The sequence below is a fragment of the Oncorhynchus clarkii genome, chromosome 4, assembly GCF_045791955.1.
Source record: "Oncorhynchus clarkii lewisi isolate Uvic-CL-2024 chromosome 4, UVic_Ocla_1.0, whole genome shotgun sequence".
In the NCBI taxonomy this organism is placed as follows: domain Eukaryota; kingdom Metazoa; phylum Chordata; class Actinopteri; order Salmoniformes; family Salmonidae; genus Oncorhynchus; species Oncorhynchus clarkii.
In genome coordinates, this window is record NC_092150.1 from 27,167,077 (window position 1) to 27,182,746 (window position 15,670).

Genomic DNA, 15,670 nt, shown 5'->3' on the forward strand with positions numbered 1-15,670 from the left:
ACAGATACCCTTGAAAATGCTGGTTGAACTGAAGAACTCATCTAATACATGGCATAAAAATGAAATACCAGTAGGCATGTCTGAGCCATGGTCACCCCCACAGCACTTACACCTATGAAGGTTCCCAATCATAGCCATTTCTCTCTATTTTCATTTTCAGCATTTCAGTCTTCCACCAATTGTATTTACTTGATTGTGCCAATCTTCAGATTGACGCTGCCACAAACCAGGGAGAGAGACTGGGCAGGCGCTAAGGGTCTTCTCCAGCTGATCAGAGAAAGCAGGAAGGATTGAGAGAGCATCTCTGTAGCGACCATCCTCAGCTGGAAGAAAATGCATTGATTTATTTTAGAAAGCTAAACAGAACGCTATGATCCTATATTTATAAACACAGCGTGTTTGGTCGTCTGTGTCAAGAGCGAGAGTGGATTCAACGAAAACAGCAGGTAACGTTAGCATTAGCTTGCTGGCTAGCTAACATTACAGCTGTGTGTTTTGTCTGTGGCTATGAAATGTACGTAGTGGCCAGCGGCCTGTCTGCATATTCATTTCAGCCACAATCTAGACTATACTCAACTAAAATAATGACATTGTATTTGTTGAATTCAAATAGCTAGTCCTGATTGTGTTAGCTAGCCAATTATTAACCAACTGGCTAGCTAAACCGGCTCTGCTAGCTGACGTACATTTTCCATTCACAGAAGACAATGACTGTCTGGCTTTCTCGATATTTCAGATTTAGCTGGCTGTGTGGCGTGACTGCAAGATGATATAGCTCACTCTATTCTTGATGACGAACAGCTGAGGATAGCTACTGTAGCTAACGAACGTTAGCTGGCTATTGTTACACAATCAGTGTTGTTGATGTCAAAGGATTAATTGGTGTCAAATTATTAATGTTACTGGTTATGTCTTTAGATCAGAGGAGATGTATCTGTGTGTCAACTGGATTTTATGTAGAGTGCTAGCTAATCCATTGAATACTGTAATCATCCAATACCATGGTAAACTGCAGCTATGCCCCGGGCAGGGCCTTGCATTGCCTAATAAATCGCTGTCATACCAGCTTTCTGGTATACAGACTGAACTAAAGCGCTTAAACGTGGAAAGTTTCCTTACAAGCCAAAATGTTGTAAGGATTTCGTCAATACAAATGTACGTGAGTTAGTTGTCCAAGGTACAGCTGATATAGGAACGTCGCCGAGGTCTTGCATATATTATTGCTAGTCTGTACCTGTTTTAACCAACTCCTGTATCATACACTAGGCTATGTGAAGTGTGAACTAAGCTCTCAGCCAAACAGAAATATCAGTTTTACTTCCTTCAGATAAACCTTTGATTATGGCTGCCTAAACTGGTAGTTTACTTTCTTACCAGATATGAGGCTCTCTGTCATTTCATCATTCCCCTTATAGCTGATGACCTTCTGCCATTTAGATACTAGGAATAGGCTACACCTTCTCAGCTGATAACTGCTTTTTCCTCACTTGATTGTTAAATGCACAATCTGTAGTTTCACAGTCCCATGTGGCATTGGGACAAAGTCCAAAGTCCCCTCTCCATCTCTCTCTTCCCATCCATCCTTCTTTTCTTCATAGATTTTGGGATGACCAAAACTTCTTACCACAACTTGACGTTACAGATTGTGCCTTTAAAGTGCTTATTTCAAAGCTGCGTATGTACATATATGCATCTCAGCTCTGCTAGATTTGGCTTTTCTCTTCTTTCTGTGCATCTCTCTCTCTCTCTCTTTTCTCTGTAGTTGCGTGAGATAGAGCCCTGTCCCCTGCCACTATCTCCTTCTCTGTTTACCAGAAAGTTCCACTCCGCTCCTGGCCACGGAACGGCCCTTTTCCAACTGCACTGCCAGAAGGAGACGCTGAGAAAAGCAACAGTTTCAGAGTCTGAGCTGGATTCAATGGTACCAGAGGGACTGGAGGAACTTGGGTGGAGGGGCTGGGGCAGGAGAGAAGGGCTTGGGGTGGAAGCTGTGAAGACAGGAGAGGTGGGATGTGTTTAGACATAGTTCAATTCAACAAATCTTTGTCCCCAATTCATGTGCAGCATAAAAGTATGAAAAGGCGATGGGTTTGGAGTGGGTAAAGGAGGTATTTACTCTACCTTGCGCTGTCTCTCCTCACCTAAATGCATTTGACTTCAGTTTCAGTGGAACAATTTGATGTTTGGTTGTACAACTCAGAGGCTACACAGGAGGCCTTTGTTCCACTGAGAAGCAGGGGTTGAGTTTTATGGACCTGGGGCTGGGTTTGATGCACACCCATGTATTCAACTGATCTGGGAACAGGAATGGTTGAGGCTAGCTGGAGGAACAGCATGTTTTCTACTCCAGGGTTCAGAGACAGGGCCTAGGGAGGAGAGCGGAGAGGAGGAACCAGGGAGGAGACGGAAGGAGGAGAGTCAGACACTCAATGAAGCAGCAGAGAACAGACACAGGAGCCCTCCCCTGAGTGAGCTTGGTTCCACAGCATAGCCAACAAGAAGTTTTAAATCAAACCCTGCTCCCCAATAAAACTGCTCCCACGTACCATCCCTTAACAGGGAACAGGCAGGAGAGAGGAGCACCTCTGAAAAACAACTAAGGCCACTCTGCTGAAATGGAACATTTTAGTGTTTAAAAATCTGTCCAACAGCAACACCCACTCATAAGTAGGCCTAACTCTCCTACATCACATCCTGGCAAGCCTGAAATAATCCCTCTAGGCCTAGGGTTAGGGGAAATGGTTTTAAAACCGGAATGGTTCTGTTACTGAATATGCTTTTTAAAAAACTCTAAATTAGTTCTATATGTTTTGAAGATTTAGGTGAAGTGTTCTTCTCTGCTCTCACTTTACATGGTGAGGACTGCAGGCCTCACACACACAAACCCTACTCCTTTTTTGACTGCTCTGTCTGCTGTTAAACTTAAATATTTGTTTGACGTAACATGACCAGTGTTTTCCAGAAACACTGTGTACAAAACATTAAGAACAGCTGCTCTTTCCATGACAGACTGACCAGGTGAATCCAGGTGAAAGCTATGATCCCTTATTGATATTACTTGTTAAATCCACTTCAATCAGTGTCGATGAAGGGGAGGAGACAGGTTAAAGAATGATGTTTAAGCCTTGGGACAATTGCGATGGATTGTCTGTGAGTGCTGTTCAGAGGGTGAATGGGCAAGACAAAACACGTAAGTGCCTTTGAACTGGGTATGGTAGTAGGTGCCAGGCGCACCGGTTTGTGTCGAGAACATTCACGATCAACAGTTGTGTGTGTGTGTATAAAGTATGGTCCACCACCCAAAGGACATCCAGCCAACTTGACACATCTGTGGGAAGCATTGGAGTCAACAGCAATCCTAATGTTTGGCATACTCCGTTTATAGATTTAGCAGTGGCGTAAAGACTCAGGGAACATTGAGAGGAACCAGACTCAGTCATTATTCTGAACATTAGAGGTTGTGTTGGACTCAGAAGTGTGTAAAGACTCAAGCAGGCAGGCCAGCTATGCCACACTATATCTGTGATGTGATAACCATCTGGACAGTAAGCTGGTGTTGAGTGAGTGCTGTGTATGTTTGGTATTTGTCTGGCGATCTATGATGACTGTAGCAGCAGTGGTCACCTGGAGGACTCGCTAACAGTTTGCAGGCTTTTGTTTCCAGCCCAGCACACCTGATTCTACTTATTATGGTTGATTATTGGATGTGTTATTGCTGGCTGGAGCTAAAGCCTGCACCCCCCCCCCCCAGTAGGACCAGGGTTGCTGCTGTACTGTAGCAGACAGTATTGTGTGTGTGAGGTCTCTAACGGGTGTGTTGCTCCTCCTGTCCTACAGAGGGAACCAGAGCGGGAGGAGCAGCCTGACGACGCCAACATGCCTCCCAAGTTTAAACGACACCTCAACGATGAAGAGGTCACTGGATCCATACGCAGCGAGAGGGTGAGACACTGGTGGAGGGAGTCAGGTTCAATGGTTTCTATTCTATTTACAAAAACATTTGTTTCCCCAGTGCAAACTCATTTAAGCTCGGAATTAAAAACAAGGGGAGAGAGATTTTGCAAGAGGGACATTGCAGGGAGACGGCAACCCTACTCTGTCTCAGAATTGTTATTGTCTTCAGCTAAGATCAAAGAGAAACAGACACACACCCCCCTCGCCATACCCTCTTCTCTGATAATAGCTCCCAGTCCTCTCCTGGCTCCTGGGACCACATCCAGGAGTGGGCAGAGCAGAGCAGTGACACGCAGTCAGATGGCGAGGGTTGAACATGGGTAGTGGAGAGGCAGAAAGGGCTTTTGAACCACTCCTCAGATAAAAAGGATTGAAGCCTTTATCATATGGATTACATTCCCCCAGTTATCTGGTGATCTCTTTATATGCAGCAAGAAATATATTTATATCATTAAAGGTCCATTGCAGCTGTTTTTTATCTCAGTATCAAATCATTTCTGGGTAACATTTTTCAATGAAAATGATAAAAAAGAAACCAAAATGGCTTCTTAGCGAAATGCAATTTCTCAAACAAGAATTTTGCTAGGACTGTTTGGGAGTGGTCTGGGAGAGGGGCCTAATGGGAGAGATGTGTCTGACCCTTGACCTCTGCCCCCTCACAGAGGAACCTGTTGGAGGAAGACTCTGATGAAGAGGAGGACTTCTTCCTGTGAGTAATAATCCCACATACATTGTTTGTGTCTGAAATTACTACTTATTTCTGCCTATTTCTGCTTTCGAATAGAGCCCATTTTGGGCTGTAAGGCTGTGTATCTGGAGCCAACAGATTTTCTGTATGCTTGTCTTTCAGGAGGGGACCAACTGGACCCAGATTTGGAGCCGGAAATGACAAAATCAGACAGTAAGTGTGTGTGTGTGTGTGTGTGTGCGCGCATGTGTGTGTGTGTGCGCGCATGTGTGTGTGTGTGTGCGCACGCGTGTGTGTGCGTGTGTATCTTTGGGGAGGGGGGCTTGAGTCGTATTAGAAATTATGAATGAAAGACGTAATTCCCCTTTTTTTTTATATTGAATTTCCTGCACCAAATCTGATTGAAAAGAACTACATGTGTTTCTGTGGAACTGCTGAACACAGTTGATTTTGATGGTTCTGGATACAATACCTCCTAGTAGTACTGCCTCTTACTGGAACCCTCTCTGATTCCAAGGTGGACCTTGTCTTTTGGGCAGCAGGTGGTCTAGCGGTTGGTCTAGTAGTCACCACCGATGCCCACAGCACATCGACTGCATGTCTGTTCTCCAATCACAGCCCTTCCGCTGTCATGTCTATCTCTACCTGTCTGCCTGTCTGTTTGAGCGGTAATTTCCAGACAGACAAAGGTCCCTTGGTGCATCGCAGATTATTTGATGTATCCGGTCAGGTTGGTGCCCTTGAGCCGGTGCTTGGTATAGTCAAAGACCCTTCTTCTGGAGCTCTTGGAAGACGGCTTGGCACAGAACTCCATGCGGCTGCGATCAATGCACCGGCTGCAGTGCTCACACGGCTTCAGCTTGAAGTTGGTAGCACTCATTCCAAATCAAGTCTCCACCTGAATGAAGGAATTAGCCTAATTAGTTTGTTAGTTTGGCATATTTAAAATACATTGAGTTTTCCTTATGAATAGAACACTACACAGATTAAAATGGTCAAGGATAAAAATCACAATCAACCAAATGATTTCCATTGTGGTTCTCCTCGTTATTAGATGGGCAAAGGTATGCACAGCTCAGGCAAGACTGTGCAGTGAGCACTTTCCATTTTATTAAATTGAAGGGGAAAAAATACATTATACAAATAGGCCTACTTATGATCACAACAATTAATTATATCATCAATAGACTAATTCACCTCTCTCTTTTTCTTATTCTTTTCATTCACACTCTACTTGACTTGGACCCACTCCCTGTTCACCTATCTTTGCATTTCACAGTACCAGTCAAAAGTTTGGACACATCTACTCATTGAAGAATAATAGTGAAGACATCAAAACTATCAAATAACACATGGAATCCTGTATTAACCAAAAAAGTGTTAAACAAATCTAAATATATTTTAGATTCTTCAAAGTAGCCACCCTTTGCTTTGATGACAGCTTAGCACACTCTTGGCATTCTCTCAACCATTTTCATGAGGAATGTTTTTCCAACCGTCTTGAAGGAGTTTCCACATATGCTGAGCACTTGTTGGCTGTTTTTCCTCTCTGCGGTCCAACTCATCCCAAACCATCTGTTTGGTTGAGATCGGGTGATTGTAGAGGCCAAGTCACAATCGCTCTCCTTCTTTGTCAAATAGCCCTTACACAGCCTGGAGGTGTGTTTTTTGAGTCTTGTCCTGTTGAAAAATAAATGATAGTCCCACTAAGCACAAACCAGATGGTATGGTGTGTCGCTGCAGAATGCTGTGGTAGCCATGCTGGTTAAGTATGCCTTGAATTCTAAATAAATTCCATATGTGTTATTTCATATTTTTGATGTCTTAACTATTCGTCTACAGTACATGTAGAAAATAGTAAAAATAAAAACCCTGGAATGAGTAGGTGTGTCAACGTTTGACTGGTACTGTATACAGTGGGGCAAAAAAAAGTATTTAGTCAGCCACCAATTGTGCAAGTTCTCCCACTTAAAAAGACGAGAGAGGCCTGTAATTTTCATCATAGGTACACTTCAACTATGACAGACAAAATGAGAATATTTGGTCAACAACAAAAGTTTATCTCAATACTTTGTTATATACCCTTTGTTGGCAATGACAGAGGTCAAACGTTTTATGTAAGTCTTCACAAGGTTTTCACACACTGTTGCTGGTATTTTGGCCCATTCCTCCATGCAGATCTCCTTTAGAGCAGTGATGTTTTGGGGCTGTTGCTGGGCAACACGGACTTTCAACTCCCTTCAAAGATTTTCTATGGGGTTGAGACTGGCTAGGCCACTCCAGGACCTTGAAATGCTTCTTACGAAGCCACTCCTTCGTTGTCCGGGCGGTGTGTTTGGGATCATTGTCATGCTGAAAGACCCAGCCGCGTTTCATCTTCAATGCCCTTGCTGATGGAAGGAGGTTTTCACTCAAAAACTCACGATACATGGCCCCATTCATTCTTTCCTTTACACGGATCAGTCGTCCTGGTCCCTTTGCAGAAAAACAGCCCCAAAGCATGATGTTTCCACCCCCATGCTTCACAGTAGGCATGGTGTTCTTTGGATGCAACTCAGTATTCTTTGGTCCCAGCTCTCTGCAGGTCATTCACTAGGTCCCCCCGTGTGGTTCTGGGATTTTTGCTCACTGTTCTTGTGATCATTTTGACCCCACGGGGTAAGATCTTGCGTGGAGCCACAGATCGAGGGAGATTATCAGTGGTCTTGTATGTCTTCCATTTCCTAATAATTGCTCCCACAGTTGATTTCTTTAAACCAAGCTGCTTAACTATTGCAGATTCAGTCTTCCCAGCCTGGTGCAGGTCTACAATTTTGTTTCTGGTGTCCTTTGACAGCTCTTTGGTCTTGGCCATAGTGGAGTTTGGAGTGTTTATACTGATAACAAGTTCAAACATTAATACAGGTAACGAGTGGAGGACAGAGGAGCCTCTTAATGAAAAAGTTACAGGTCTGTGAGAGCCAGAAATCTTGCTTGTTTGTAGGTGACCAAATACTTATTTTCCACCATAATTTGCAAATAAATTCATAAAAAATCCTACAATGTGATTTTCTGGATTTTTCTCCTCCTTTTGTCTGTAATAGTTGAAGTGTACCTATGATGAAAATTACAGGCCTCTCTCATCTTTTTAAGTGGGAGAACTTGCACAATTGGTGGCTGACTAAATATTTTTTTCCCAACTGTATATATATATATTTTTATCTCACATCTGCTTTGGCTTACTCTCCATGCTGCCCTCTTCTTCGTTTTTCCTCGCCTCTTTCCTCTTCCTTATCTCTTATCTCCCATAGGTCAGAATCTACCTTAATTTGGCAGATCTCCTGGATGTACTTCTTCATCTTGAACTGTTTACAGCCTCAATTCTTCTTGGGTATGACGTTACTAGCTTGGCACACCTGTATTTTGGGATTTTCTCCCAATCTTCTCTGTAGATTGTCAGGATGGATGAGGAGTGTCGCTGCACAGCTATTTTCAGAGCTACCCAGAGATGTTTGATCGGGTTCAAGTCTGAGCTCTGGCTGGGCAACTCAAGGACATTCAGAAACTTGTCCCGAAGCCACTCCTGTGTTTTGGCTGTGTGCTTTGGGTCGTTGTCCTGTTGGAAGGTGAACATTTGCCCCAGTCTGAGGTCCTGAGTGCTCTGGAGCAGCTTTTCATCAAAGATCTCTCGGTACTTTGCGCCGTTCATCTTTCCCTCGATCCTGACAAGTCTCTCAGTCCCTGCCGCTGAAAAACATCCCCACAGCATGATGCTGCCACCACCATTCTTCAGCGTAGGGATGGTGCCAGGTTTCCTCCAGACATGATTCTTGGCATTCAGGCCAAAGATTTCAATCTTGTTTTCATCAGACCAGAGAATCTTGTTTCTCATGGTCTGAGAGTCCTTTAGGTGCCTCTTGGCAAACTCCAAGTGGGCTGTCATATGTCTTTTTACTGAGGAGTGGCTTCCGTCTGGCCATTCTACCATAAAGGCCTGATTAGTGGAGTTACAGAGATGGTTGTCCTTCTAGTAGGTTCTCCCATCTCCACAGAGGAACTCTGAAGCTCTGTCAGAGTGACCATCAGGTTCTTGGTCAGCTCCCTGACCAAGGCCCTTCTTCCCCGATTGGATGGGCGGACAGCTCTAGGAAGAGCCTTGGTGGTTCCAAACTCCTTCCATTTATGTTGTAGAAACATCTCAAGGATGATCAATGGAAACAGGATGCACCTGAGCTCAATTTCGAGTCTGATAGCAAAGGGTCTGAATACTTATGTAAATAACATATTTCTGTTTTTTTATTTTGAATACCTGGCTAACATCCAGTGAGATTGCAGAGCGCCAAATTCAAATGCAGAAATACTCATTATAATAATTTAGAAAAGATACAACTATTTTACATAGGTTTAAAGATTAACTTCTTGTGAATCCAACCACGGTGTCAGATTTCAAAAATGCTTTATGGCGACGCATACCTTACGATTATTTGAGAACGTAGCCCAGCAGACAAATCATTACAAACAGTAACCAGCCAAGTAGAAGAGTTACACAAGTCAGAAATAGAGATGGAATTAATCACTTACCTTTGATCTTCATATGGTTGCACTCAGACATTAATTTATTCAATAAATGTTCCTTTTGTTCAATAAAGTCTCTTTATATCCAAAAACCTCAGTTTTGTTCACGTTTTCTTCAGTAATCCACAGGCTCAAACGCAGTCACAACAGGCAGACAAAACATCCAAATAGTATCCATAAAGTTTGTAGAAACATTTCAAACAATGTTAATAATCAATCCTCAGGTTGTTTTTAGCCTAAATAATCAATAATATTTAAACCTGACAATAACGTCGTCAATATAAAAGGTAAACAAGAAAGGTACTCTCGCGCGCATGAAAAAGCTCTGTGCCACCGCAGGGTCCACTCATTCCGACTGCTCTTACTCCCTCATTTTTCAGAATACAAGCCTGAAACAATTTCTAAAGACTGTTTAACATCTAGTGGAAGGCATAGGAACTGAAATTTGAGTCCTAAGTCAATGGATACTGTAATGGCATTGAATAGAAAACCTAAAAAAATAAAACAATCCTACTTCCTGAATGGATTTTTCTCAGGTTTTCGCCAAATCAGTTCTGTTATACTCAGACACTATTTTAACAGTTTTGGAAACTTTAGAGTGTTTTTGGTCATTAAGACACTAACAGCTTACAGACGGTAGGCAATTAAGGTGACAGTTATGAAAACGTAGGACACTAAAGAGGCCTTTCTACTGATTCTGAAAAACACAAAAAAAAAGATGCCCAGGGTCCCTGCTCATCTGTGTGAACATGCCTTAGGCATGCTGCAAGGAGGCATGATGACTGCAGATGTGGCCAGGGCAATAAATTGCAATGTCTGTACTGTGAGACACTTAAGACAGCGCTACAGGGAGACAGGACGGACAGCTGATCGTCTTTGCAGTGACAGACCATGTGTAACAACACCTGCACAGGATCGGTACATCCGAATATCAAACCTGCGGGACAGGTACATGATGGCAACAACATCTGCTCGCGTTACACCAGGAACGCACAATCCCTCCATCAGTGCTCAGATTGTCTGCAATAGGCTGAGAGAGGCTGGACTGAGGGCTTGTAGGCCAACAATGTCGCCTATGGGCACAAACCCACCGTCGCTGGACCAGACAGGACCGGCAAAAAGTGCTCTTCGCTGACGAGTCGCGGTTTTGTCTCACCAGGGGTGATGGTCGGATTCTGGTTTATCAAATCCCACAGGCGTTACACGAGGCCTGTACTCTGAAGCGGGGTCAATTTGGAGGTGGAGGGTCCGTCATGGTCTGGGGCGGTGTGTCACAACATCATCGTACTGAGCTTGTTGTCATTGCAGGCAATCTCAACGCTGTGCATTACAGGGAAGACATCCTCCTCCCTCATGTGGTACCCTTCCTGTAGGCTCATCCTGACATGACCCTCCAGCATAACAATGCCTGCCGCCTGCTCACTTTGTGTGATTTCTTGCAAGACAGGAATGTCAGTGTTCTGCCATGGCCAGCGAAGAACCCGGATCTCAATCCCATTGAGCACGTCTGGGACCTGTTGGACCGGAGGGTGAGGGCTAGGGCCATCCTCCCCAGAAATGTCTGGGAACTTGCAGGTACCTTGGTGGAAGAGTGGGGAAACATCTCACAGCAAGAACTGGCAAATCTGGTGCAGTCCATGAGGAGGAGATGCACTGCCGTACTTAATGCAGCTGGTGGCCACAACAGACATTTACTTTTGACCCCCCCCCTTTGTTCAGGGACACATTGTTCCATTTCTGTTAGTCACATGTCTGTGGAACTTGTTCAGTTTATGTCTCAGTTGTTGAATCTTATGTTCATACAAATATTTACAGATGTTAAGTTAGCTGAAAATAAACGCAGTTGACCATGAGAGGACATAGCAAAAAAATGAGTGTATTTAAACACAGTACATTTCCTCGAGAGGAAAAGTGTTACTCTACCCAATGATATCATATAACACATTGTACATCAAATTATCTTGTGATATGGAGTGTGTGTGTGTGTGTGCGTGCGTGCTCCCCATACACCCCAGCAGAGTTCAGAAAAAGAGCCCAGCCCACAGACTGTCTTAGTATTATGTAACATAGTCTAATATGTGATGTAAGGATCATGAATAATCGTCCACCTGGTTTTTGATTGTCACTTTTTTCCAAAAGAGAGCAGAGAAAGGTTTTTATTAGAGCAGACAAGTTTTCAGAGCCACTTGGTTCCAATCGCTGGCAGAGAAGAATACGTGATTGCATACGTGAATGCAGAAGAATACGTGACTCTCTCCCCCACTCCCTTTCTCCTCCTGTCTGTGCCAGTTGTCTGTGTGAGGTTTGTGTCAGGACATGCCATGCTCAGTTGGGCCCAGGTGAGGGGTGTGGTCCAGTCCAGGTGTGTGTGTGGGAGAAAGTCAGGTGTTGGCAGCCAGGTGAGGACACTAGGACTACAGCCAGGTGTGATGGAGAGATTACCTGGGCAGGACACTCAGGACAAACAAAAAATCAGACTAGTCCTTGCCTGCTCTGCTGGATACCATGTATCAGTCCAGAGAATAGGGTGTGTGTGTGTGCACTAAGTTGAAAATAGCTCTGTGTGTGGGCTTGTGAATGTATCAGTAAGAACAGCAGTACCAGCCAAAGAACTGCCCCACCTTCAACAGAGTTCACATTCTGTTTGTGTGTTGACATTCACTTGTTTTTTTTCTTCTCTCCACTCCCTCAGAGTTCAGTCGCAGGTTGATGAGGTCATCGATGTGATGCAGGAGAACATCTCCAAGGTGATCGACAGGGGAGAGCGACTGGAGGACCTGCAGGACAAGTCAGGTGAGACTCAAGTCATTTTCAGATCTATATATTAATATCTGCAGAACTAAGTGGCCTGGTGGTTAGTGTCCGACCCTGAGATTGGAAGGTTGGGCTGTTCCTAGGACGTCATTGTAAATAAGAATTTGTTCTTAACTGACTTGCCTAGTTAAATAAAGGTTAAATAAAATTAAAAAATGGGAGTAGAAATGGGACCCAATGCATCTCTGCTTGGCATTCAGCATTAGGAGATAGATTGGTGTTAAAGCCCTGTGATAGACTTGCGTCCTGTCCTGGCGGTGTACTTGTACATCAAATATCCTCACGCTACAGAAACAGGACATAGGCTACTTACTTACTCTGACACACCGCCATCTCTAGAGACTATTATAAAAACACTCTAGACTCCTGTCTTACATAAACCGATAGGAAAGGAATTTCCTCAGTGTGCCCAGCCGGAAGTTTGTACAAGGAAGAAACCATTCCTGAAATTCCATGACCTGGAATTCTGACTGGTCCATTAGTCACCCTCTACAGGCGCTCATATCCCGCTGGGAATTCTACTCAGTCACTCTGGAATGGGAATAAGATGAGGCTAACTCTTCTCTGGTTATCATGGATCGGAGCCAAATGTGGCGATGGCATGCAGAACACACACCAGATGCAGGGTTTAGATGGGCAGGTGTGGCAACTATAAAGGAAGTAAATGGAGTCTAGTCTGTACTGTAGTAATAGCGATTATTATTAGAGCTGTTTTTCAGCTGGATCATTAAGGAGGCAGATCGCTAATTTCCAGGACGTTGGGAAATGCCTTCAAAATCGGCCAATAGGAGCAACAGTGAGCGCTATTAGCGTCAAGTAGGCTTGGGTTTTGTTAGTGTTAAAGACTCTGGATTAGAAGGTTGTGCGTTCGATCCCAGTGATGGACGCTAGTCTTTTTGGGGGGGGTTTAATCCTATCCCAAACCTTAATCCTTAACCTTCTAAATTTGACGTTTGGAGAACTGAGCAGGAGGAGTCAACCTGGGGTGTCAAAAATACAACAACAAAAATTGACATTTTGAGCAACTTTGAAATTTTTACGTTTGGAGGAACGGAACAATACTGAGCAGGAAAACTTCAATCTGTTTTACCTCATTTCTACCGGCATGTCACATGCAACAAGAGGAGGAAAAAAACTCTAGACCACCTCTACTCCAAACGCAGAGATGCGTACAAAGCTCTCCCTCGCCCTCCATTTGGCAAATCTGACCATAATTCTATCCTTCTGATTCCGGCGTACAAGCAAAAACTAAAGCGGTAGTGGTCAGATGACACAGATGCTAAACTACAGGATTGTTTTGCTAGCACAGACTGGAATATGTTCCGGGTTCATCCGATGGCATTGAGGAGTATACCACATCATTCACCAGCTTCATCAATAAGTGCACTGATGACGCGTCCCCACAGTGACCGTGCGTACATACCCCAACCAGAAGCCATGGATTACAGGCAACAATCCACACTGAGCTAAACGGTAGAGCTGACAATTTCAAGGGGCGGGACACTAACCCGGACGCTTATAAGAAATCGTGCTATGCCCTTCGACGAACCATCAAACAGGCAAAGCTTCAATATAGGACTAAGATTGAATCCTACTACACCGCTTCTGACGCTCATCGGATGTGGCAGGGCTTGCAAACTATCACGGACTACAAAGGTAAGCCCAGCCGTGAGCTGCCCAGTGACAGGAGCCTCCCAGACAATCAAAATTACTTCTATGCGCACTTCGAGGCAAGCAACATTTAAGCATACAGTGCCTTGCGAAAGTATTCAGCCCCCTTGAACTTTGCAACCTTTTGCCACATTTCAGGCTTCAAACATAAAGATATAAAACTGTATTTTTTTTGTGAAGAATCAACAACAAGTGGGACACAATCATGAAGTGGAACGACATTTATTGGATATTTAAAACTTTTTTAACAAATCAAAAACTGAAAAATTGGGCGTGCAAAATTATTCAGCCCCCTTAAGTTAATACTTTGTAGCGCCACCTTTTGCTGCGATTACAGCTGTAAGTCGCTTGGGGTATGTCTCTATCAGTTTTGCACATCGAGAGACTGACATTTTTTCCCATTCCTCCTTGCAAAACAGCTCGAGCTCAGTGAGGTTGGATGGAGAGCATTTGTGAACAGCAGTTTTCAGTTCTTTCCACAGATTCTCGATTGGATTCAGGTCTGGACTTTGACTTGGCCATTCTAAGACCTGGATATGTTTATTTTTGAACCATTCCATTGTAGATTTTGCTTTATGTTTTGGATCATTGTCTTGTTGGAAGACAAATCTCCGTCCCAGTCTCAGGTCTTTTGCAGACTCCATCAGGTTTTCTTCCAGAATGGTCCTGTATTTGGCTCCATCCATCTTCCCATCAATTTTAACCATCTTCCCTGTCCCTGCTGAAGAAAAGCAGGCCCAAACCATGATGCTGCCACCACCATGTTTGACAGTGGGATGGTGTGTTCAGGGTGATGAGCTGTGTTGCTTTTACGCCAAACATAACGTTTTGCATTATTGCCAAAAAGTTCAATTTTGGTTTCATCTGACCAGAGCACCTTCTTCCACATGTTTGGTGTGTCTCCCAGGTGGCTTGTGGCAAACTTTAAACAACACTTTTTATGGATATCTTTAAGAAATGGCTTTCTTCTTGTCACTCTTCCATAAAGGCCAGATTTGTGCAATATACGACTGATTGTTGTCCTATGGACAGAGTCTCCCACCTCAGCTGTAGATCTCTGCAGTTCATCCAGAGTGATCATGGGCCTCTTGGCTGCATCTCTGATCAGTCTTCTCCTTGTATGAGCTGAAAGTTTAGAGGGACGGCCAGGTCTTGGTAGATTTGCAGTGGTCTGATACTCCTTCCATTTCAATATTATCGCTTGCACAGTGCTCCTTGGGATGTTTAAAGCTTGGGAAATCTTTTTGTATCCAAATCCGGCTTTAAACTTCTTCACAACAGTATCTCGGACCTGCCTGGTGTGTTCCTTGTTCTTCATGATGCTCTCTGCGCTTTTAACGGACCTCTGAGACTATCACAGTGCAGGTGCATTTATACGGAGACTTGATTACACACAGGTGGATTGTATTTATCATCATTAGTCATTTAGGTCAACATTGGATCATTCAGAGATCCTCACTGAACTTCTGGAGAGAGTTTGCTGCACTGAAAGTAAAGGGGCTGAATAATTTTGCACGCCCAATTTTTCAGTTTTTGATTTGTTAAAAAAGTTAGAAAAATCCAATAAATGTCGTTCCACTTCATGATTGTGTCCCACTTGTTGTTGATTCTTCACAAAAAAGTTTTATATCTTTATGTTTGAAGCCTGAAATGTGGCAAAAGGTCGCAAAGTTCAAGGGGGCCGAATACTTTCGCAAGGCACTGTACATGAGAGTACCAGTTGTTTCCGGACAACTGTGTGATCCAGCTCTCCGTAAGACCTTAACCCTTGTGTAGTCTTAACATTCTGTATACTCCCCTTGTGCTAAGGGTAAAAAAATGACCCACCTTCACCAAACCCCTAAAATAAAGCTGCTTAATTGAATTTTAAACCCCAAAACTATTTTACATGAAGAAACAACCTGTCATTCATCACGAACTTTGAATATCTGGGTTTTCCCTCTTCACAATGCAGAAAGACTGCATTTAATCAGTGGACACCACTCGTTT

The 15,670-nt window shown here is 43.7% G+C and overlaps 1 protein-coding gene across 4 annotated transcripts in view; it reads left to right on the forward strand.

The window, feature by feature from the left end:
* The first annotated feature begins 207 nt into the window (after positions 1–207).
* LOC139406659 (vesicle-associated membrane protein 4-like) overlaps positions 208–15,670 on the forward strand; it is a 28,294-nt gene continuing 12,831 nt past the window's right edge. The window contains exons 1-6 of one of the 4 annotated variants that reach the window (XM_071149509.1): positions 229–446; positions 1,763–2,005; positions 3,838–3,942; positions 4,617–4,663; positions 4,805–4,855; positions 11,889–11,989. In XM_071149509.1, coding sequence (XP_071005610.1) covers positions 1,919–2,005; positions 3,838–3,942; positions 4,617–4,663; positions 4,805–4,855; positions 11,889–11,989 — 391 coding nt within the window. In that variant the 5' untranslated portion in view covers positions 229–446; positions 1,763–1,918. Of the gene's footprint in view, positions 447–1,762; positions 2,006–3,837; positions 3,943–4,616; positions 4,664–4,804; positions 4,856–11,888; positions 11,990–15,670 lie in introns of all 4 variants that reach the window. The other 3 variants (XM_071149510.1, XM_071149511.1, XM_071149512.1) reach the window with 3 other exon arrangements.